Here is a 24,961-nt window from a genome sequence, read left to right on the forward strand (position 1 = left end):
TCCTAGGATGTATCTAGTGAGTTTTGGGTGTATCTTGTATACTATAAATAGGACATTCTTTGCCCAGGGAAGAACACACAAGAAATACACTTGAATAAGATAACTTTTATATATCTTGTCTCCGTTATTCTATTTTGCTTTCATTTCTTAATAGATTTAAATATTTTAAGTATTGAACTAACTGTGGGGCAATGAATTTTCCCTAGATTTAGAATAAACAGAAAAGGAAAAAAATAAAGCAAATCAAACGACGACGTCCTGCAGGTGGTTACTCAGTCTTCTGTCAACGCTTTATGCTTCGCCACGACTGCAATTTTGATATCAAAAGCAGCTATCTCTCTCTCTCTCTCACTCGCGCGCACACAAAAAAAAATCAGAAAATGGCGACGAGCAGAGGGAAGATCACATTCAGAATAGTGATAGGGATTTTGGTACTGTTATTATTGTACTACGTTGGCCGCCCTCTCTACTGGAAAATCTCCGCCACCGTTCACGACATTCGCCACAATAAACAAACCGTCTCCGCAGGTCTCGTCTCAATTTTTATTTTTATTTTCTATTAAAGTGTTATGTTTGACGCTTTTTTGTTAAGCATAAATAAATAAGCGTTGACAGTTATTGTAAAATTGAGTTTTGATATATTGTTACATTGATTTTTTGGTGTAGGATTTTCACAAATTGTTCAAGCAGCGCAGAATTCGGTGGGCTGGTTTCACGACGAGTCCGATTCAGGAGTTCGCAACGATCGCATCGCTGCAGCAAGGAGGATCCTAGCTTCTTCATAAGGTTTTGTAAAAGCTTTGTAGTTTTGATAATTTTTGTTACTTTCATGTATTGAGAGTGTTACAAAGTGATTAACGTTGATCTGGTTGAATAAATTATGTTACTGTTGTGGAGACTTTCACATTTTTGAAATTTTGGCAATCGTAGCTACATATTGTACTAATTAAGTCCATATCAGACTGTGGAATGTTCGAAGTTTCTCTGTTTATTTCGCTTAATATGAGTTTAAATTTCCTTTCTGATCCTACTTGTTTTGATCCCGCTTACTAGATCTTCCTGTCTCTGTGTTAGTTGAACAAGCTCGTACATAAAATTGAATCCAAGTTGCAAACTATATTTTTCGACTCGAGGTATATCTCATGCTAATTTGATTTGCTCTTCCAAGGGTCACAAATGAAAGAGGCTCACGGAATCTACACTTTATTCGAGGGGAAAAAAAAGATATGGCTGCTAGGAATGTTACATTTAGCTTTTCCATTGAGTGTTTATTTTGCTCTACGAATTAAGAAGGGATCAGTAAGAAGTTTACTTGGGGATATGAGATAGAAGATTTCCAGGCTCAAGTTGTTCTAATTCAAGGACATGTAGTTTTTTTAGGGTAAATGTTAAGTTTAAGTCCAGTAATTTACCTAGCCAAACAGATTATTTTAGATGTTCCAATTGGATTTTTCTTTTGAAAGTATAATAACTAGTTAGAACTTAGAAATTGATTGAAAGAACATGCACCAATTACTTTTTATTTGATAGTTTTTCTTGATAGGAATATCTAGCGAATAGCATACCTGGACTTTGGTTGAAAGGATCATTTGTGTGTCAGTGAATCTGGCTGGCGGACATATAATCATGTTATTGTGAAGCAGCAATATCTATTTAATTAACTTAAAAGTGATTGGCTTCTTTCAAGAGAAGTAGGTTATTTGATATATTATCCCCGAAAAATACCACTTATGTGTAGTACTCCTATAATTTTCTAAATGTACAAGTTGGCTCTCGTTTCCCGTTGTTGAGAGATAGTGTGTGCTGTAAATGTTTCTATATTGCCTTACAAGAGCAATTGATGTTATGGTTTTCCCTAGCAAGGGTACAAGAGTGTGGTATCTACTACATTTAAATTGTTTTTTGAGCGTAATATATTAGTGGAATAAGATTTCCTTTTATAAGTTCTCAGTTCCTGAACGTCTTATCTGCATGATTTGTAAATTGATGATAATATTTGTTCTCTCCAAAAGAAGTTGTATATAAAATGTGATTTTCAGCTTTGTTGCCTTGGGCGAACTGGAATATAACTTCCAAAATGACTAGCACTCCCTTTTCTTCATTTTCTTTGACACCATTTGACTGGACATGGAGCTTAGGTATTTCTCTTTTTTATGACGAAAATGTTTCAAGTGATAATTGAAATTTTAGTTTGGCAAAAGTTAACCACTCAACTCAAGTTTTCGCCTGATTTTCTCTTCTTTTTTTTTCTTCATAAAAAAGAGAAATCGGGCGAAAACTTGAGCTGACTGGTTAAATAGATCTGACTTTCAGAAACTTGTGAAAGTTGTATAAGACGATCATTTTTCAGAAGAAAGGTGAAACATTTTGGGACGTTCCAAATGGAGAAGTGCCATATAAATTGGGATGGAGGAGTACTATTTAACAGTTGGCAGTGCTTAAAAGTTCAGTTTACTACTTGGCTTCATAATCACGTATTGTATTTCCTTTATTGTAACTGTGAAGAAATGTGGAGTTGCAAAAAAAGATAATTCAAACAACCTTAGCTACAGACCTACAGTACTCAAGAATTTCAAGTTTTTCTTGTTTTTTAACATTTGATCTTGAGTCAGTTGATTCAGTTATGTTTCTTCTAGCTCCCTCAGTAGTCTGTATGAACCATCTTGATTAATCTTTTAGTAGACAATATCAGATACTTCTTTGTGTCTTTTTCATGACACTTACGTTACAGCTTTCCTAGAGGTGAGCTTTATTTTGGACTCATGACAGCTGATATTTGATTGATTGTTTTGCGGGATCTCAATACTATTGATGTTCTTCAGAAGCTTCTGAAACCAGAACAGGAAAGATTTCGTAGAACTGACATCTCTTACCTGAAGTGTTTGGAAAATAGTAGTGAGTATAGATTTTGAAAGTTGTACGGGTGCATCAACTTGGAAGTATTGGGCGTATTCTAGTGCTCACCTACAATTATACCAGGAAAGCTTGTGACTTGTGAGCCATAACCTCGGCGTATTTTTTAATTTCCTGGAGCATTTCTGCCTTCTCATTGAGAATTAATTACTTTAAGCTTTTTCTTTCCATCTTACATTTTGTACGTCAGTGTCATTTACTTTCCCAGAAAAACAAAAAATGTTGATGCCATTTTGTTACAGTGGAGATACCTGAAACTTTATACGAAATCTTGTCTGAATTTTGGGGGCTCAGTTTGCCAAATGGGCCAACGTAATTGGACACTTTGTTCTAGAATTTGATTTTGGACAAACATTAGAATTGAGTTGTCAGCCCAAAAGGGAGAGAAGCCCCCTTATTGAAATGTCCCTATTTGTGTTTTCCCCAAGATTCAGCCGTGAGCTGAAAATGAATACCAAAAAACGGCTGTGAATTGTAGGATCATATGGTTTTAGCAGGCTCTTGCGTGCTAGTTCATATGACCTAGTATAATAGCCTAGCGATAGCTAACTCAGAATAGGTCTGCTGGAAAGATCAATATGAAATGCTTCAATAATTTCCCTAACATAATCTCTGATTTGTTTGCATATAAGTTCAATAGGTAGACATTTCCTTTTTATTAAACTTAATTTTGCGCTTTCCATGTCCGTTAGAAATATTTTGAAAATATAAGTTTGTAGCAGGCAGACTTCCTGACCCCATTAAAACATAAACCCCCGTCTCCTTTTCTTTATGATATTTTTTTTTTATTTTTTTTTTTCCTCCCTCCAACAACTACCCACCTTGCTCTTGGTGGGTGCAAGAATTACCCACCTTGCTCTTGGGGTGACTCGAACTCACAATCTCTTGATTGGAAGTAGAGGGTGTTCACAACTAGAGCCCCACTTGTCTTTTCTTTATGATATCGACCAACTCCTTTTTTTTTCTTTTTGGCACAAGTCACTCTCACCTTTTTATTTGCAAAATAAGTTGATTTCGTGCCACTGTTTAGGTTTTGACTTCATTTAAATAAGTTTTAAAAATAATCTACGGATCAGAACATGGAGTTTGCGGGTTAGAACTTCGCCACAAATCTTGATGGATTGCTAACTTAATTGGTTGGAAGTCCTAACGGATCGTTAGGATTTTAGTACAAATTGTGTCATCATTTTGGAACAAATTGCAACAAGTTCTGATAGGTAGGTAAAAGTTGTCCTGCCACAAGTCTTGACAGAAGATATTAGTACAAATTGCGTCATGGCTCATAACTCTGAAGCAAATTGTTCACAAGTCCTGATGGTTTGCACAAATTATGTTATAATTTTGGTACAAATTGTAATGGATCATTAGTATTTGCCTATGTAGAAATTTCTCCAACACGTTTTTGCTTCGAATTGATCCAAAGAAGGAGAAATTCCAACAGTATATCCATCTTTAAATAGGCGTCAGGCGTAAGAACATGGTGTGAAATTTCTCGGCTGACCCAACTGCTTCTCTTTAGGAGCGTCTTCATATCAAAAAAATGTAAGCTTGAGGTATCATCCCCTCCAAGCAAGTATTGCATCACGACAACTTTTGACATTAAAGTTCATGCATTTGGAAAATAAAAATGGGCATTTGAGAGATTGTCTCAAGCTAAACAACATATTAGATCTTCTACATTTGATAGTGATTTGGTAAGCTTGAGGTACTTGATAGTACATAAGGAATTGAACCTTAATTCGCCAGCATGACACACTTTCATTTTGGACTAGAGATCAGTGTCACGTATGACATTACTGGAATTTTTTTTTAGTGATCCAAATCATTGTATGTAAGATAATGCGTAATATATATTTTGCTAAGAACAAATTAAGACTCACGAACGACCCCGTCTTTTTATTTTTTTGTCATGTGTTTGTGGGGTGAAATATTAAAAAAGCTTTGACTTGTGCTTTCTTGGGTGGGAATAGCACTATTAGCTTGTGTCACCAATTATTAGTGAGGTTTTGCATAAATAAATTAAAGCTTTTCGCCCTTAATGGAACTAATAAAACTTAGCAGCGATGTCAATGAGCTTCCTTAACAGTGACTTGTTGCATTTAATTTGTTAAGCATTAATTTCATTTTCCATTTCATCACCATCCAATCCATTTACTATCCTTGCATCGATGGTGGGGAGCTCAACACTGATCTGCCTCATGTCCCCCATCCACTTAGTAAATATTCTACCTTCCATCAGCGTTCGACTCAACTTAGTGTGTATTTTAGCTATGTTATTCGGTATATGCTATTTCCTATCAATATAATTCTGTCGATGACAGCTGAAAATATTATCCACATTTTCTATTATAATAGAACAAAAATAATGGTCTCTCATCATTTTTCAAACCCTCTTAATTGATCGCTAAATCATATCCATGAGTTATAGTTTTTCTTAGTGTCATCTAAGCAGAACTTATCTATATTTCACAATTAAGATAAGATGACCCTTACTATAATAGTATAAAGTAAAATATAAGAGAGTTCCACGTAATAAAGGTTAGGTCATGCTGTTTTAGTCACCAAAAAAGTAAAAAAGGGTCAGGTCATACAATATAATAAAGTAGATGATGATTTCAATTTTTCTTTAATCTCCACTATTTGATCAGACTTCCAAAACATATACTCTCCCCATTTGGTTAAATGAACTCATCAATTCGTTTGGTCCTTATACTGCTTGTAATATTCTTAGAAAAACATAAGCCTAGGCTCCTATTCCTATATTATTGGATTCATTATCATCAATTCATCATCATTACAAAACATCACACTTAGCCATAAAAAATGTAATAGTGAGTAGCGCGAAGTGCTTTGACCAATTCATTCCGCACTTAGAGCTGTTTGGCCAAGCTTTATATGAGGCAAAAGCCTTTTTTTTTTTTTTGGTTAAAAGTTCTTTTTTTATTAAAATTAAGGTGTTTGTCCAAATTTTTGAAAGAAAAAAAAAGTGTTTCTGAGGAGAAGCATAAGCAATTTTGGAGAAGCAGAAAAAGTACTTTTTCGAAAAATACTTTTGAGAAAAATACACTTAGAAGTAATTTTTTAAAGCTTGGCCAAACACTAATTGCTGCTTAGAAGTACTTTTCAAATTAATTAGTCAAACACAAACTGCTTCTCACCAAAAATACTTTTGAGAAAAGCACTTTTGAGAAAAAACACCTCTCAAAATAAGTTGATTTTTTGCATGTTGTCCAAACATGCTGTTAGTACTCTACAATGTTAAAATCGAATTGAACATTACTTGTACTTATAGGGTTATGATGGGTACTTGTCATCATTATCTCTAAACCAAAGGATCATTGACTTTGCGGGGGATTTGCAGTCGTACCCTATATTTGTGGCATCTTTTAACATGTACTCTATTTTTAAAAATTATTGATTTGGTAGCCATCTCACAAAAAATCCGTAATAATATGACAATTACACCCCTGACAAAAAATATAAAACGATCTCCTCCTCTCCTCTCAGCAACTTTATAAAAAAAATCAAAAACTTGTCTAGATTCATCTTCAGAATCACACTTGTATGGAGTTGTTTCGCATTGAAGCTAAAACTTCATGCTAATGTAGCATGAAGTTGTTTCATGTTGAAGCTAAAACTTTATGCTAATGCATGCTGAGGTTATTTATCCTGCAGTCTACAGTTTTGTCATGAATTTTATCCGAAACTTCAGTCTAAACATATTAAAGTTATTTAGTTCATTTGCTAAATCTTCAGACTAAACATACTGAAGTTATTTAGTTCATTTGCTAAAATTTCAAACTAAACATGCTTAAGTTATTTAGTTCATTTACTAAAACTTCAGACTAAACATGCTTAAGTTTTTTAGTTCATTTGCTAAAATTTCAGACTAAACATGCTTAAGGTTTTATCTTGTAGTATGTAATTTTCTAATGAGTTTTTGCTAATGCATGCTGAAGTTATTTAGTTCATTTGCTAAAATTTCAGACAAAACATGCTGAAGTTATTTAGTTCATTTGCTAAAATTTCAGACTAAACATGCTGAAATTTTTTAGTTTATTTTCTAAAATTTCAGACTACACATGCTTAAGTTTTTGTCTTGCAGTATGTAATTTTCTAAAGAGTTTTTGCTAATGCATGCTGAAGTTATTTAGTTCATTTGCTAAAATTTCATACCAAAACATGCTGAAATTTTGTAATGCAGTCTACAGTTTTGTCATGAGTTTTATCCGAAACTTCAGTCTAAACAAGCTGAAATTTTTTAGTTTATTTGCTAAAATTTCAACCTAAACATGCTTAAATTTTTGTCCTGCAGTTTGTCAATAGTCTTTTATTAAAGAAGGGCAAAATTATCTTTTTAAAACGCTTTTAACAAAAAAAAAATGGGTACAGATACAAACGAAAAAATAAAATAGATATAAGTTAAAAAAGGCGGATCAAAAAGGGCGCCCATGCAATTTTTACGACTTTGTGTAGCCATGTAGGTTTTTGCTTCTTATTTTTTCTGTCTTCTTTTAAACAATCTCTCTTTTGTTACCTTTGCTTATCTACAGTTACAAGAATAATCGGCCCAACTATATCAAGTCACACCCTCATATTCCATAGATACAGAAGCAAAGAAATTCTACTATTGGACTACCAAAAAAAAAATTAGAATGCACTAGAAATTTCCCGAGCCCTATTACAATATCATACAACAACAATAACAATCCAGTATAATTCTACAAGTGGGATCTAAGGAGGATAGTATATACGCATATTTTACTCCTACCCTGTGGCAGGTAGAGAAACTGTTTTCAATAGACATTCGGCTCAAAAAGATAAAAAGAGACAAAATACAATAGATTTAAAATGAATCATCTGTATATTAAATGAATAGAATAGATATAAAAGATTCATATATGTGACGTCCTAACTAGTTTGGGACATTAGTGTTTGTTATTATTATCTCTTTGTTGCCGGTCGATCTACTTTTTGCTAGTTGTGGGAACTTCTTTCTCAATATTTTTTTTATTATTTTTATAATGGAGAAATTTCCTAACGACATTTCAAGTTTTCCTAAATTAATCTCTTTTCATCACCCGAAAGAACTTGATTTTCTGATTGCATTATCATAAGGAAACTAATTTTTTCCCAAAAAAGGGCCATTTGCGGACAGTTCGTGCCTCTGTACCTTTTTTACTTAAATACCAAACTTTTATTTATGGAAAAGTTCAAACTCATAATATGCATCTAACCTACATATTCATATGTTGTGCTCTTACTATTAAACTGTCTTTCACTCTTTTACGAAGGTCCGTAACATATTGATGTTGTTTGATGCATATATGATTCAAGTTGCTTTTAAATCAAGTAGATAAAATCAATTTCATCGGTCGTTTTAATTAAGTGACAAGCTACTCGTTTATGTTTGTCTGTGCGTGTTTCGAGTGCGAAAATCCCAAAAAATTGTTGTTCAATATATCTGTGTGCTAAAAGTAATAACGCTTTGCATATCAAATATCTCATTAGATTTAGTTTGGTTTTGCTCTGAAGTTTCTTTTTTCTAGGAGGTTGCTGAAACTGAAAGTTTTGATAAAGGCCTTAAAGCTAAAAAGTTGAGTTTTGACCAAAGTGTAAAATATAATTAGTTTCTATAATTATATATTTTGTTGTAGAAAGTAAAGTGAATTTTCATAGTGCCCAAGAAAACAAAACCTAAGAATTTGGGTGGAAGAATTTTTGAAAAGATGTTCTCTAATACTTTTGTGTTCATAGAATAATTCTTTCCTTTAATTAATAATACTTCTTATCCACACTTTTTCATTTTCTTTTTCATTTTTCTGAAAGCGTTTACATGATTTCAACTTCCACCACACTGTGGAAAAGAGATGAAGTGGACTCATTCTCAAACCTTCTATATTTTTATTAATTTTGTATATTAAAAGTTAGTGCTTATATCATATTGTGGTGGAGAATATGGATTTATGGCGTTAGAATTGACATATCAACTAACTCTTTGGAAAAGCTATAGCAAATATTATATTGATACTTCGGTTAATTCGTGCACATCTGACTTTTTACTACTATCTAACACAGGTATCGAACAATTTTACCAATTAAGATTTGGATGGATAAAAAAACTATCTAGTATTTTTTGCCTCAAGTAAAATTTGAACCTTAGACCTCAAAATATTTTGTTGATACTCTAAACAATGTTGTTTAATCTCACAAACGGATAACAATTGAATTTATATGTGATTTTAAGGATATTTGAATTAATTCAATACGAGTAATTAATGACGTTAGATTAAGCAAATGAAAAACGTAACAGATGACCAAACCAATGATAAGGGTGATTCCGAGCTCAGTTGATGGCTCGATGAAGAACTTGCCCTCGATTCCAAGCTTATATTTATGAAGAACTTAAGAACAAGAATAAGAACTTTGAACAATAAAGAGAATTGAAATAAATTTCCTTGATATTCATGTTACAATGTGTGTCTTGAATAATAATCTTTCCCTTTTATATAGTTGGAGAATTTTACCCTAAGTACAATTTTAAAAAAGGTAAAAATATTTTGTATCGCTAATCACTGATTTTCTGTAGATACAGGCCGAGATTCACGCCGTGATATCCGGTTGGGCACATACATCACGCCCCTCTGTTAGTCATGTGTAGCTGTTTGACAAGACCCTCTGAAGTCCTAATCCTCGAACCGGACCCAGAGGACATGGCCCCGATACCCCCAAGGGCAGATGTTTTTCTCGAGACCCGATACGAGGGCTCCTTGCTCTGACTCTGATACATTACGGTCACGTTCCTGCTCCGTTTGGCTTATCGGGAAATCGAGGTGTTCCGTGGGCCCGGTTTTACCCGTATACAGATAGTCCCCTCGTTTCTCAGAGAGTTGGTTTGCCGAAACAATAGAAAACGACAGATGACACCAGTTCCTTCCTTCGTACATTACGACGAGGGAGTCGAAACGTCTCATCAATCGCGTCGTTCTGACTTCGGACACGTGTCGCTCACCGGCAGGTTGCATCCGAATGCGAAGCGTCGGCTGTTTCCCTATAAACGCTTCCTCCTTTTGTCCCTTTTCTACTTTTCTAACAAATCACTACCTTCGAGCTTTCCAGCCATCATCAAACTTTCTTCAAACCTTCATATCTTTATCCCTGTTCTTCAATTTCCATAACAATCTCTAGATTTCTACCCAGATTTCCTTCAATTCTTCATACTCTGTTCTTCATCTCCAAAATCGATTTTTCCAAAACTTCGTGTTCATTTCTCAAATTTTCAAACACTCCCTCAGATGACAATGGCCAAAACATCAAAAATTGTTACTCAACAAGTTGCCTCTTCATCTTCTCAACCGACCGCTGGTACTGAAGTGGTCGCCCCTGAGGTGGTTTCCCTCGAAACGGCCTCCCCCGTTGTGGCTGCTAACAAACCGGCCGTTGAGCCTCCCTTGTCGGCATTCATTCCCGGGGGATACTCTATTGCAGATGACTTCAAGGTCGAGAAGCCTTCGCCCAACCAGGACCGGGGCGAAGGAGTATCGAGATATATATGTTCTGTGATCGAAGACGTTCTTCCCATAGTTCATAAGGACTACAAATGGGAAGGCAAGAACGTAGTAGTTCCCGGGCCCGAGGATGTCGTTACTACCCATGTAGAGGGGTACTTAAGTGTTTACACTTATCCCTTCACGTTGGGATCGATGGATCCGATCGTTCTAGATTTTTGCAAGACGTACGAGGTGTGCCTCGGGCAAATCCACCCATCATTGTGGAGGATTGTGACCCTCCTCCGTTACTTCGTGAACAAGACCGAATCTCGTCGGTTCACGATCGACCACCTGTTTTGATTATTTAGTCCCCGGATTTTCCGAGGGAGACTGATCAAGCTTACACGCCGGGCTGGCAAGGCCCCCTTCTCTAGTATCGACGAAGACCGAGATCGGGGCTGGTAGGGATGCTTTGTCCGAGTGAAGACCGAGGATTTGATCCCCCTATAATACATGACATTCCTTGAGAAATGGAAGGCGTCTCGTAAGTGCAACTCCTTCTTTCAACATCAAAATTTCTTCTTCTTTCATTTATATCTTCGCATTCATGATTGTGGCTGTGCAGCTATTGCCCGGGCTCCGAATGCGGTCCCCCGGTTGAAGGAGTGGATCGAGGGCATCTATACTCAGATGTCCTATTTCAAGCGCACATGGCGCGGACTCTCGTAGGGCCGATGGGAGGCCCGTTCTCATGGTAAGGCCTCTTTCCGAGTAACCAACCACTATGTCTTCACCTTTTATTTTACTAACTCACATTCCCTCTTTATTGTTGCAGGTTTGCATAACACCACTGAACTTAGGCCTTTGGAAGGGGATGAAGATGTGCCCCCGCCTGTTGATCCCTCCGTTGCTGCCACGGAAGGAAAAAAGAAGAGAAAAAGAAAATGCTCGGGCTCCACGGAATCTAAGGTGAAAAAATTAAAGAAACGAGCGCTCCGCAAACCCAGGAGGGGCTCCGGTTCCCAGGTTCTTGACTCCGACTCCCTCCTCCGGCTTAGGGATGAGCCGGAGGATGAATCTATTTTTGTAACCCACGGGACAACCTATCCCGGGGGCTGGGATGGATCCAAGGGGGAGACTCGCGAGATCGACCCCCTCAAACTCAAAAAGCTTATCTGGATACTCGGGGTGAAACTTCTCAGGATGCCGGTTATACACCAAAGGAAGCGCTCGGCGTAATTGAGATCTCGAGGACGCCCTCCTACACCGAGGCTATGCTCGAGGAGGCCCAAGCGAGGAAGGAGAAATCCATTTAGGGGGCTAGGGTGCAAAAGATCCCTTTCACTCCTTTTTTGATGGAGTGGATTCATCCGCTTTGGAAGATTTCTCCGGTCTGGGTGACCTGGAAGTTCTGAAGAAAGACACTTCCTCAGAGGCTGGCGGGCCGAGCTCGATCCTAAAATTAGTCAATCAGTTCCCCGCTCTAAGCGTGGACCCTAGCCGCAAGAGGCTAATTATACTGACCCGTCCCGGAGGATGCCCTGATTTTGTCCACTCCTGTGGGGGTAGCTAGCTATCTCCGATGCCTGGTGACCAAGGAGGACCAGGAAAAAATGAATGTGGTGAACATTCCATTCTTTTTCAATGAGGCGCAACATGCGCTGTACAGGGTAAGGCATCGTTCCCTTTTATCTATCCATAATTATCTGTGTTTGATGTTTCTCATGTTTTCTTTGACTTTTTGCAGACCTCGGTTCTTCACCATGAGAGTTTCCTCCGATATCGGGTTAAAGTCAATCAACTCGAGCTCGAGATCAAGGAGCTTTCCTAGAAAAGGGACATGTACAAGCTTCTTAGCGAGAAGCTGGAAGGGGTCGCCAAGAACCTCCAGGCCGAGCTAGATGCGGCTCAGAACGAGCACGCCGACTTGGTGGAAAAGGTAAAGGTTTTCGAAGTTAGAAACGAAGGTCCGGTCGTAGAGGCTAACAATAATACTTCGCTGGTCCAGCAAAAGATCGACCAGATCGACCAACTCCGCAAGGAGATAGATCAGATCCAAGTGATGGCCGACGGGTGGAAAAACAAGATGGACCTATTAGCCTCGGATAAGGAGACTGCCCAGGCCAAGCTGTATTCAGTGGAAGTTTAGCTTCGAGTGGCGAAGGAGAATGCTGATGCACGGGCTTGACAAAATGAGGACCTCCAAGCCAACTAGGCTCGGCCATTGCTGAACGGGATGCCCTTGTCAAGGAGCTCAAAATAACGAGGTCCAAGTTGGAAGCAACCTCGGTTGATGCTGACGAGATGGTGGCCTAGTACAAGGCTGATGTTGAAGCAGTCGAGGCCCGCCTGAAGACTACCGCTGAGTATGTGAGGCGGCTTTCCCGACGGGAGACCCTCAAGGAAATACATGCCCGAGGCTTCGACCTATCTGCTGAGATCGAAGAGGCAAAAAGACTTGAGGTTGAGGCCAAGAGGCTAGCCGAACCCCGAGGTGAAGAAGGCTCTGAGGGCTCCGAAGAATCCGAAGGTCTTGACGGTTCTGGTGACGAGTCGGGTTCCGGTGAAGACTATGCGGAGATGCCTTAGGATTTATTTTTATTTTTGTATCTTATTTATTTTGTTGAGGCCGTTTTTATTGGCCTTTGTAAAGATATTCCGAAATGTATAAAGTTTTTTTCTTCTTTCGGCAATTTTCAAGTCTATTATCTTCAGCATCTTTTTATAATTGTGAACATTTCTAATGCCTTAGCACAAAATCAAATGTAGTAATAAGTCATTTTTCGGAGGTCTGAACAAGACCTATCCTCGAAGCAACTTTTGCTCGAACTTATTGAAGCTTGGAGTGACCGGGAGCTTTCCCCATGATGCTTGTTTAAATGTTTTTAGACTATATCTTTGCCGAGGGTAACCTTTGAATAGGTTTGGAATTTTGTTGAAGGCCTTATGTTTTGATTACGGGCTTCGGACGTCTCCGAACAGTTTTTACTGTGGTCGTAATCTTTTAAGTTTGGGCACTACCTAATAGGTTTTGTGCACGGGTTTCGATAACCCGATATTATGGAAGAAATTTATAGGTTTTCTAACTAAAATCAGGTGTATTCATATATTAAAGGTGTTAGGAATTAAGATACATTCACACTCAACTTATATTCGTATAATTCATGACATACCAAATAAGGAATGGTTAGAAGAAAGATTCTATAATACTAATTCTTGTTATTTTTATTCTCGCTTATAAGAAATTCTTAATGATCGAGAGTCTTATAGAACACTCTGCATTGAATTACTTTGTGCTGATATCATTTCACTTGAGTATTTAGTGATTCCTTTGGTCATTGAATTTTATAATAATGTTAATAATTGAGGTTATTCTAGTATAAATGCTGTTTTATGTACAAAAAAGCCCAAGACAACCCCCACAATAGATTTGGCCACAAGAACAACTGACCAAATTGTAACACGTGCAGCGATCTCTATAATGACCCTTTATTATTTGTTTAATTTAATTTATTGACGGGACCTTTCTTTTTATATTTCTTTTTTTCTCTAATATCAGATCGCTATCCAATGACTAGGCAAAAGTTGCAACGAATGCTTTATTTCTAAAGAATTTGTATTTCTCTTTTTTCCCAATTGAGACAGAAGTGGATAATTTGATACAGTTCCTTGTGTGATGTTTGATGAAATATTGTAAGATTTTAGCTTGAGAAAATTTGGAAATAAAAGATCAATTTGGCTATTTATCTGATACATATATAATTCTTATTATTAAATATAAAGCAGAACCTCAATCATCTATCTAATCCACTCGATACGATTTAAAAAGAATAAATATCTTATTATATTTTATACCTTGTATAGCAAATTGCAATAACCCAATTTTTTTTATATACTTATTAAATGGTGAGATTTAAGAATTAGTTTAATTTGTAGCTATTGAGTCGAATATTAAATAAGTAAAAGGGAATTTGTTATAATGTTATATAAAATACTATATTAAGTAAGGGATAGTTTATTTTACTTAATATTTTTTTAGAATTTGGGTGCTAACTTATAAGATTTAATGAATAGTACGTATATATTGAGAAATTAAGATATATTTTAATTAAGGTTTAAAATACTAAAATTTCGCTTTAAACTTGAAGTTAGGGAGATTGAGGTTTGACCCCAACTAGTGTAATTGATATTGTTAATTAATATTGTGCATAGATTAAGCCCGTTTGGTTACGCAAATATATAGTATTTAAAAAAAAAAACTAAAATTATTTAATAAGCGATTTGTAGTGTGGTGTGATGTGGTGTTGTAACGATCCGGCCGGTCGTTTTGAGAGTATTAACCCCGAACCCCTAATTATTGCTCCCTCTATTTTATTTTGTGGTTACGTAACTTGTCGGGAGGATTTATTTTTGATTTTCGAGTGAAATAGGACACAGTCCCTAAAAATGGAAGTTTAAGTCGTAAGAATTGACCGTAGTTCGAATTGTATGAAGACGACTCTGAAATGGAATTTCGACGGTTTCAATAGCTCTGTATGGTGATTTTGGTCTTAGAGTGTGTTCGGATGTTGAATTGGAGGTCCGCAGGTCATTTTAGCGTCAATTGACGAAAGTTGGAAAATTGGATGATTTTTGAAATGTTTGACCGGGAGTTGATATCGGGGTCAGATTCAAATTGCGAAAGTTGGAGTAGGTCCGTAATGTCAATTAGGACTTGTGTACAAAATTTGAGGTCAATCAGACTTGATTTGATAGGTTTCGGCGTCGAATGTAGAAGTTCGAATTTTAAAGTTCATTAGGCTTGAATCGATGCGCAATTTGTATTTTTAGCATTATTTGATGTGATTTAAAGGCTCACCAAAGTCCGTATGATATTTTAGGACTTGATGGTACATTCAGGCGGGGTCCCGAAGGTCCCAGGTGTAATTCGGATTGAATCCGAAACAAAATAGACTTGTGAGAATGGTTGAAGTGCACCACTTCTAGTGCAATCGCACCTACGCAAGATTGACCGCATGTGCGAGATCGCAGAAGCAAGCATTTGGGCGCAGATGCGGAGCTGGAGGAGATGGCATGTGGTCACAGGTGCGGTGTGAAGGCCGCAGAAGCGGAGTCGCTTCTGCGGAAGAGTGATCGCAGAAGCGGACGATTGCTTGGGAGGCTTGTCCGCAGAAGCGAACGTATTTGCGCAGATATGCACCCGCAGAAGCGGGCTTTGGACTGCAGAAGCGAAATTGGGCAAGGGAGCTAGGACCGCAGAAGCGTCTTGGAGGCTCGCAAAAGCGGCGTGAGGGGACGCAGGAGCGGAAGAAGACGCAAATGTGGGTGAGAGGTCGTTTCTGCGACGCCGTAGAAGCGGTTAAGTTTTCGCAGAAGCAGAAGTGCTGGACAGAACACTTAAATACAAGGGTTCGCGATTTTGCTTCATCTTAAACATTTTGAGCTTGGGGTCTTGGCGATTTTTGAGAGCATTTCGAGGGATTTCTTGAGGTAAGTCACTTGGGATCATTTTTATTCAATAATATTGTTTCGCCGTTGAATTTTCCACCTAGTTTGTGTGTATTTAAGGTGAAATTTGGGAGTTGGAGGCTAGGGATTTAGAGAGATTAATTTGATGATTTGAGCGGCGATTTGGTGTCGGGTTTTAGTAAATTTGGTATAGTTGGACTCGTGGTCGAATGGATGTTCGTATTTTATGACTTTTACCCGATTTCGAGATATGGGTCCGGGTCGACCTTTTTGGGGCGATTTTTTGATTCTTTGCTAAAGTCGTAGTTTTATTATTTAAATTAATTTTTTATAGTTGTATTTATAATATGAAATTGCTTTTGGCTAGATTTGGGCCGTTCGGAGTCGGAAAATCGAGAGAAATGCATTCTTATTGACCGATTGAGCTTGGTTTGAGGTAAGTGACTTGTCTAACCTTGTGTGGGGGAAATTCCCTTAGGATTTGGTACTGTTTTAACAGTTTGTGATATGTTAGTGCCGTGTACGCGAGGTGACGCTGAGTAGTCGTCTTTTAATTCCTTAACTGAGTTGCCTTAGCATGTGTAATTATCATGTTTAGTCTAGTATCACATGTCTACGTGCCTTAACTCTTACTTGCAAATTGTGCAACATGCTTAGTTAAATTACCTGCTTCCTTAATTTTGTATTCAGTCTTTAACTGTACTATTCCTTGTTGTAAATTTGTTGTTCCTTAAGTTATGAATTGTGTATTTACTTTTGGGACTACGAGGTAGTACCCCGAGAGCTCCCCGTTGCATATTTACTTTTGGGATTATGAGGCGGTACCTCAGGAGCTCCCCTGTTGTGTATTTACTTTTGGGACTATGAGGCGGTACCTCGGGAGCTCCCCTGTTGTGTATTTACTTTTGGGACTACGATGCGATACCTTGGGAGCTCCCCTGTTATGTATTTACTTTTAGGACTACGAGGCGATACCTCGGGAGCTCCCCTATTATGTATTTACATTTGGGACTACGAGGTGGTACCTCGGGAGTGCCCTCTGTTGTTTACCTCTATTTGCTTTGTTGTTACCTTTCTGTAATTCCTCACTGTTAAATTCTCAGTCGTTTCATTATATTATTATATCTTCTGCCTTGTTCCTTTTTATTCTAGTAGGGCCCCGACCTGACCTCGTCACTACTCTACCGAGGTTAGACTTGGCACTTACTGGGTACTGTTGTGGTGTACTCATGCTACTATTTTGCATATCTTTTGTGCAGATCCAGGTTCTTTCTACCATGCCAGATACCAGTGAGATAGCCTTTATGTGGAGACTTCAAGGTACATCTGCCAGCGTCCGCAGACCTGGGAGTCCCCCTCTATCCTTATTATGTTGTTTTTCCTTATTTTCTTTAGACTCTGATGTATAGATACACTTAGTATTTTTCTTAGAATCTTGTGACTTATTTCTACCGAGTTTTGGGAGTTGTGTTTATTTGAATCGCAATTTCTATTTATAGTTCATGTGTTGAGTTTTGAGTTCAGTTTATATTTTTTTGTTCCGCACAAATGTTAGGCTTACCTAGTCATAGAGACTAGGTGTCGTCGCGACATTCTACGGAGGGAAATTTGGGTCGTGACAAGTTGGTATCAGAGCACTAGGTTCATAGGTGTTATGAGTCACTACCAAGTTTAGTAGAGTCTCGTGGATCGGTACGGAGACGTCTGTGCTTATCTTCGGGAGGCTATGAAACTGCTAGGAAAAGCTTCATTTCTTCGATTCCTTATCGTGCAAGATTTTGACTTCGAATTCTAAATTTTTGTCTTTCTATTCTCTCACAGATAGTGAGGACACATACAACCAGATCATATGACCAGACACCCGCGCCTCCTGCTAGAGCCGCGAGAGGCCGGGGCCGTGGTAGAGGCCGAGGACGTCCACGTGGTACATCCAGAGTACCCGCATGAGCTGCTACAGAGGAGTAGCACCTTGGCTCAGGCAAGATTGATACCACTTGCTCCTGTCACATCTCAGGCCGGGGGAGGAGAACAGACTCCCTCCACCCGTACCCTAGAGCAATGATTTTAGGTCAACCAGGTTCTGGAGATCATACCGATTCAGCCAGTAGCTCCCGTTCAGCCCGAGGTTAGAGCAATAGTTTCTGAAGGGGAGCAGCTCAGGCTCGAGAGGTACAAGAAGTACCACCTTCCTACTTTTAGTGTCTTGGCATCAGAGGATGCTCAGGGTTTTCTTGAGGAGTGCCACTGTATCCTCCGTACTATGGGTATTGCAGAGACTAGTGGGGTTTCCTTACGTTCCAGTTTAGAGGAATGACTTATCAGTGGTGGCGAACATATGAGTTGGGTAGTCCGGCCGAGGCAGCTTCACACACTTGGACTCAGTTCTCGGATATGTTCTTGAGGGACTACGTTTCCTAGAGTCTCAGAGATGCATGTCGCGCAGTGTTTGAGCAGTTGCACCGGGGTTCTATGACCGTGTCAGAGTATGCGATCCGATTCAGTGATTTTGCTAGGTATGCACAAGCCTTGGTTGCTATTGTTCAAGAGCGGGTTCGTCGATTTATTGAGGGACTCAACCACAGTATCAGATTTAGCTTGGCCCGAGAGTTGGAGATGGATATTGCATACTAGCAGGTAGTGGAGTGTGATGACCCAAAAGGTCATCTTATGATTTAGAACTCGAATCTACGCTCTTAAGTCTTAAAAATCTCATTTTTACCCACCTCGATTTGCGTGCATAGTCCGGGCATATTTCTTGAAAGCTTTTATGTTGAAAATTGACAAAAATAAGAATTTATGCCTTAAAAGTGAATTTTAGTTGCCTTTGGTCAACATTTTTGGTAAACGAGCCCGGATCCGTGTTTTGACGGTCTCGGTGGGTCCGTATCAAATTATGGGATCTAGGCGTATGCCCGGAATCAAATTCGGAGGTCCCTAGTTCAAGTTATGAATTTTTGATGAAAATTAAAAGTCTAAAAATTAATTATTTTTAAGAATTGATTGATGTTTGGCATTGTTAGTGCCGGTTCCGTATTCTGATTCTGGATCCCGGTACAGATTCATTATGATATTTAAGACTTGTCTGTGAAATTTGGTGAGAAACGGAGTTAATTTGACGTGATTCGGACGTCGAGTTGAGAAAATAGAAATTTTAAAGCGTTCTTGAGAACATCATTTGATTTGGTGCTAAATTCGTAGTTCTAGGTGTTATTTTGGCAATTTGATCGCGCGAGCAAGTTCGTATGATGTTTTTAGACTTGTGTGCATGTTTGGTTTGGATCCCCGAGGGCTCAGGTGAGTTTCAGATAGGCCACGGGATGTTTTGGACTGTGAAAATCTGGTATTTTGCTGCAGCAGGTGCTCTGGCATGTCCTTCTTCGCTTTCGCGAAGGTCCTCTCACGAACGCGAAGAGTAAACTGACGAAGCAGGGATTTCTTCTTCGCGAATGCTAAGGTTTGGTCGCGAATGCGAAGCGATGGGGGCGTTACCCTTCGCGAACGCGACAAGCCCATCGCGAATGCGTAGTGTTAGGCATTGGGGAAGGGGAGTCAGTCGTTCCTTCATCGCGAACGCGAGAAACCTCGTGAATGCGAAGGCCAGGGGGGAGTAACCATCGCGAACGCGAGCTGTGTCTCGCGAATGCGAAGGCTTGGCAGCCAGTACCCTTCGCGAACGCGACAGTGCTCTCGCAAACGCGATGAACACTATCGCCCAGCACTTAACAGAATCTAAAAACGGGATTTTAGCCAAAAACTCATTTTTTTCTCAAAAATGAAACGGTGAGAGGCAATTTTTCAAGAGTCATTTCTTCCCCAAATTGTTGGTAAGTGATTCTAAACCATTTTCTTTCAATTACCCATTATATTTCTTGAATTGTTAACCTAAAATCTAGAGTTTTCATGGTAGACTTAGGGGTTAGGGTAGAAACTAGGGATTTCAGGAATTTGGGGATTTAGACCTCAATTTGAGGTCGGATTCCAAAACCAATTATATATTCGAGCTCGGGGATGAATGGGTAAATGGATTTTGGTCCGAACCTCGGGTTTTGACCAAGCGGGCTCGGGGTCAATTTTTTGACTTTTTGGAGGAAAATTTGGAAAATTTAATTTATGCAATATAATTGATTCCTTTAGCAATATTTGATATTATTGAGTCATTTTTGAATAGATATGAGTGGTTTGGAGGTGAATTCCAAAGAAAAAGCTGTGATTGAGAATTAAGTGGCCTTCAGAGCGAGGTAAGTGTTGTGTCTAACCCTGACTTGAGGGAATTAGGAACCTTAGATTACTTGCTAAATGAAATCCATGTGAGAGGCGTATATGTAAGGTGATGAGTACTTATGCGCCGCCAATTTACTTGTTTTCCATGTTTCTCTGTTTTCCTTATATTGTCTATTTCCTATGCCAAATTTCTACGTGTTATACTAGTGTTGTTCAATTTATTGTTCTTATCATGTTTACGAATTTTCTGGTGATAATTGAGTTTTTATTTCAAAGTTGAGATTGATATTATGGAACCAAATGTTGAAGTAAGGTTTGTACTTGTTAATCTATCTCCTTGTTGTTATTTATGCATTGCATTATGGTAAGGGAGAGTGTTAATGCACGAAGGGTGATGTCGTGCCATATTGTGAGTGTTAATACACGAAAGGTGATGTCGTGCCATATTGTGAGTGTTAATGCACGAAGGGTGATGCCGTTCCATATTATAAGTGTTAATGCACGAAGGTGATGTCGTGCCATATTGTGAGTGTTAATGCACGAAGGGTGATGCCGTGCCGTTTCTATTAATTTTATGGTGAAATTGAGAGTAAAAGAACGAAGGGTGATGCCGTGCATTTTTCCTTAATGTATTCATTATTCCTGTTGATTCATGGTATATTAACTGCTCCGGTGATCATTCTGTTGTAGTTCTTTATCTTGTATTCCCCTCAGTATGTTCCCCTCCCGACATTTCATGTTTAGTTCTTTATCTCTGTTATTTGTATATACACTATTAAATTGTACAGGTTGATTTGTAGGTGCCTTGCCTTAGCCTCGTTACTACTTCATCGAGGTTAGGCTCGACACTTACCAGTACATGAGGTCAGTTGTACTGATACTGCACTCTACACTTTCTGTGCAGATTTTGATACCGGCTCGGGTTGATCGAGATTTTGCTATTGATCTGATGTCCGGAGACTCAAGGTAGATCTGTCGGCATTCACAGACCTTGAAGTCCCCATCTATCTTTTCTGTTCTACTATTTCTTTCATTCAGACAGTTATATTTCTTTCAGACTATTTCTTGTAGTAAATTCTAGAATGCTCGTGAATTGTGACTCCAGATCCGGGGGTAGTAATTAATACAGTTTTATAATATTCCGTACTTATTATATTTTATCTTAGTTAATTATTGTTATTTACTGAATGGAAATAAGGAATTGGTTTAATGATTTTCTAACATTGGCTTTCCTAGCAAGTGAAATGTTAGGCGCCATCACGGTCCCGTCGGTCGGAAATTTTTGGTCATGACAGTTGGTATCAGAGCATTAGGTTGCCTAGGTCTCACGATTCATGAGCAAGTTTAGTAGAGTCTGGAGGATCAGTATGGAGACGACTGTACTTATCTTCCAGAGGCTATGAAGTTTAGGAACACGTTTCACTTCTATTCTTCTTAGTCGTGCGATTTTGCTTTCTCAATACTGATTGAACTCTTCTACTCTTATTCTCTCGCAGATGGCGAGAACACGTACTGCTTCCTCAGCTGAGCAGCAGCCAGAGCCTCCAGTGACATCTCCTACGCGGGGCAGAGGTCGAGGCCGTGCCAGAGGCCGAGGCAGGGGCAGGGCTCAGCCTAGGGCCCGAGCAGCAGCCCCAGCAGTGGAGCCTCAGATAGAGCTTGATGAGGAGGTTCCAGCCCATACTGTTCCTGCCGGACCAGCTCATGTTCCGTAGGGGTTCATTGCCACCCCTAGTACTTCAGGACGTTTTGGTCCGTTTGGTGGGCCTTATGGAAAGTGTGGCCGAGATTGGCACATTTCCCATGGCACCAGCAGTCTCTCAGGCTGGAGGAGGAGCCCAGACTCCCACCACTCCCACTCCGGAGCAGATAGCTCCCCAGTATCAGGCTTCAGCAGCTCAGCTAGTCAGATTAGTTTAGCCAGTTATTGCGACACAGGTCGGAGATGGGCCAGCTATGTCTTCTGAGGCTTTATGGAGGTTGGACAGGTTTACCAAGCTCTTTCCTGTTCACTTCAGTGGTGCTCCTTCAGAGGATCCCCAGGAGTATCTTGACAGCTGCCATGAGGTTCTACGAAACATGGTATAGAGGAGACCAATGGGGTCAATTTTGCGGCATTTCATATGACTGGTTCTGCCAAAAAATGGTGGAGAGATTACTTGTTGACCAGACCAGATGGGTCGCCTGCTCTTACTTGGGACTAGTTCTCTCATCTCTTCATGGAGAAGTTTCTGCCTATCACATTGAGAGAGGAGCGTCGCCGTCAATTTGAGCGTCTTCAGCAGGGCAGTATGACTGTTACTCAGTATGAGACCCGTTTTGTGGATTTGGCCCATCATGCTATTCTTCTGCTTCCCACCGAGAGAGAGAGAGAGAGAGAGAGAGAGAGAGAGAGAGAGAGAGAGAGAGAGAGAGAGGGTGAGGAGGTTTATTGATGGACTTGCTCAGCCTATCAGATTGCAGATGGCTAAGGAGACTGGGAGTGAGATTTCTTTTCAGGCGGCTACTAATGTCGCCAGACGAGTCGAAATGGTTCTTACTCAGGGAGGTTAGGGGTCTGATAAGAGACCTCGATATTCCGGTGAGTTCAGCGGTGCCTCATCTAGAGGCAGGAGTACTTTTGGTAGAGGCCATCCTCCCAGGCCATTTCATTCAGCACTTCAGGCATCCCACGGAGCCTCAGGTGGTCGTGGCCCTCAGATGCATTATTCCGACCAGCTAGCCTATGATGCACAACCAGCTCCTATTAGTGCACCTCCACTCCAGAGTTATCAGGGTGGTTATTCAGGTCGACAGGGTTAGTTTCAGGGTCAACAGTCACAGCAGCCAAGGTTATGTTATACTTGTGGTGATCCGTGGCACATTACTAGATTTTGCCCTCGAGCAACGGGCAGCTCACAGCATCAGAGTTCTCGTGCCATGGTTTCGGCACCAGTTGTTGCACCACCTGCTCAGCCAGCCAGAGGCAGGGGTCAGGCAGCCAGAGGAAGGGGCCAGACAGTTAGAGATAGAGGTCAGGCCGTTAGAGGTGGAGACCAGCCAGCTAGAGGCCGTCCCAGGGACGTAGTTCAGGGTAGTGGGGCCCAGCCCCAGTGTTATGCTTTCCCAGCCAGGCCTGAGGCTGAGTCATCTGACGCTGTTATCACAGGTACTATTTCAGTTTGCAGTAGAGATGCTTTAGTTCTATTTGATCCGGGATCTACTTACTCCTATGTGTCATCCTATTTTTCTTCCTATTTGGTTGTGCTCTGTGATTCTTTGAGTGCTCCTGTGTATGTTTCCATACCAGTGGGAGATGATATTGTTGTAGATCATGTTTATCGTTCGTGTGTGGTCACTATTGGGAGTCTTGAGACTCGTGTAGATCTTCTACTTCTCGACATGGTTGATTTTGATATCATACTGGGTATGGATTGGCTGTCACCTTATCATGCTATATTAGATTGTCATGCCAAGACAGTGACCTTAGCCTTGTAGGGGTTGCCTCGATTAGAGTGGAGAGGAAATCTTGGTCTTTCTGCCAACAAGATTATCTCTTATATGAAGGCTCAGCATATGGTCAAGAAGGGGTGTCTAGCTTATTTGGCTTATGTCTGCAATTCTAGTGGGAATGTTCCTTCCATAGATTCGGTGCCGGTTGTTCGTGAGTTTCCAGAGGTGTTTCCAGCAGACCTGCCGGGGATGCCACCGATAGGGATATTGATTTCTGCATTGATTTGGCTCCGGGCACTCAGCCTATTTCCATTCCGCCATATCGCATGGCCCCGCCAGAGTTGAAAGAATTGAAGGAGCAGTTGCAAGATTTGCTTTATAAGGGCTTCATTAGACCTAGTGTCTCGCCTTTGGGTGCACCTGTGTTGTTTGTGAAGAAGAAAGATGGATCGATGAGGATGTGCATAGATTATCGGCAGCTGAACAAAGTCACCATCAAGAACAAATATCCATTGCCGAGGATTGATGATTTATTTGATCAGCTTCAGGGTGCCAAGGTATTTTCAAAGATTAATTTGAGATCTGGCTACCATCAGTTGAGGATTAGGGCATCCGATGTTCCTAAGATAGCTTTTCAGACTCGGTATGGGTATTATGAGTTTCTAGTGATGTCATTTGGGCTGACAAATGCCCCAGCAGCATTCATGGATTTGATGAACCGGGTGTTCAAACCCTACTTGGATTCCTTTTTGGTTGTGTTTATTGATGATATCTGGATCTACTCCCACAGTCAAGAGGAGCATGAGCAGCACCTTCGGATCGTTCTTCAGACTCTGAAGGACAGCCAGTTATATGCTAAGTTCTCAAAATGCGAGTTTTGGTTGAGTTCAGTTGCTTTCTTAGGTCACGTTGTAACAACAGAGGGTATTCAGGTGGATCCTAAGAAGATTGAGGCAGTCCAGAACTAGCCTAGACCCACATCAGCTACAGAGATCCGTAGTTTCCTGAGTTTGGCGGGCTATTACCATCGATTTGTAGAGGGGTTTTCATCCATAGCAGACCCGTTGACCAGATTAACCTAGAAGGGTGCCCCGTTCAGGTGGTCAGACGAGTGTGAAGCGAGCTTTCAGAAGCTCAAGACTGCTTTGACCACGGCACCGGTATTGGTGTTACCCACATGTTCATGATCTTATACAATATATTGTGACGCATCTCGTATTGGTCTGGTGCGGTATTGATGCAGGGTGGCAAGTTTATTGCATATGTTTCACGGCAGCTGAAGGTTCACGATAAGAATTACCCTGTTCATGATCTAGAGCTGGCAGCCATTGTTCATGTGCTGAAGATTTGGAGGCACTATCTTTACGGCGTGCCATGTGAGGTATTCACTGATCATCGGAACTTGCAGTATTTGTTCAAGCAGAAGGAACTAAATT

At 39.9% G+C, this 24,961-nt stretch overlaps 1 protein-coding gene across 2 annotated transcripts; it reads left to right on the forward strand.

Moving 5' to 3' along the window:
* Positions 1-303: 303 nt before the first annotated feature.
* LOC104112239 (uncharacterized) lies at positions 304-3,182 on the forward strand. Of its 2 annotated transcripts, XM_070186140.1 has the most exons (3): positions 304-528; positions 667-786; positions 2,823-3,182. In XM_070186140.1, exons 1-2 carry the CDS (start codon positions 381-383, stop codon positions 783-785), a joined length of 267 nt encoding a protein of 88 aa, XP_070042241.1. In that variant the 5' UTR covers positions 304-380; the 3' UTR covers position 786; positions 2,823-3,182. The 2 variants fall into 2 exon arrangements, with proteins under 2 accessions (XP_070042241.1, XP_009620400.1); XM_009622105.4 differs by lacking the exon at positions 2,823-3,182 and having other exon boundaries at positions 667-1,028.
* Positions 3,183-24,961: the final 21,779 nt, after the last annotated feature.

Source organism: Nicotiana tomentosiformis, chromosome 9, assembly GCF_000390325.3.
Source record: "Nicotiana tomentosiformis chromosome 9, ASM39032v3, whole genome shotgun sequence".
Taxonomy (NCBI): domain Eukaryota; kingdom Viridiplantae; phylum Streptophyta; class Magnoliopsida; order Solanales; family Solanaceae; genus Nicotiana; species Nicotiana tomentosiformis.

What these genes read in the sequence shown, in the direction of transcription:
- LOC104112239 (XM_070186140.1), top strand. Translation starts at nt 381, where the DNA reads ATGGCGACGAGCAGAGGGAAGATCACATTCAGAATAGTGATAGGGATT. An exon ending in TAAACAAACCGTCTCCGCAG is followed by an intron (nt 529 to 666) that starts GTCTCGTCTCAA and finishes TTTTTGGTGTAG; the next exon opens with GATTTTCACAAATTGTTCAA.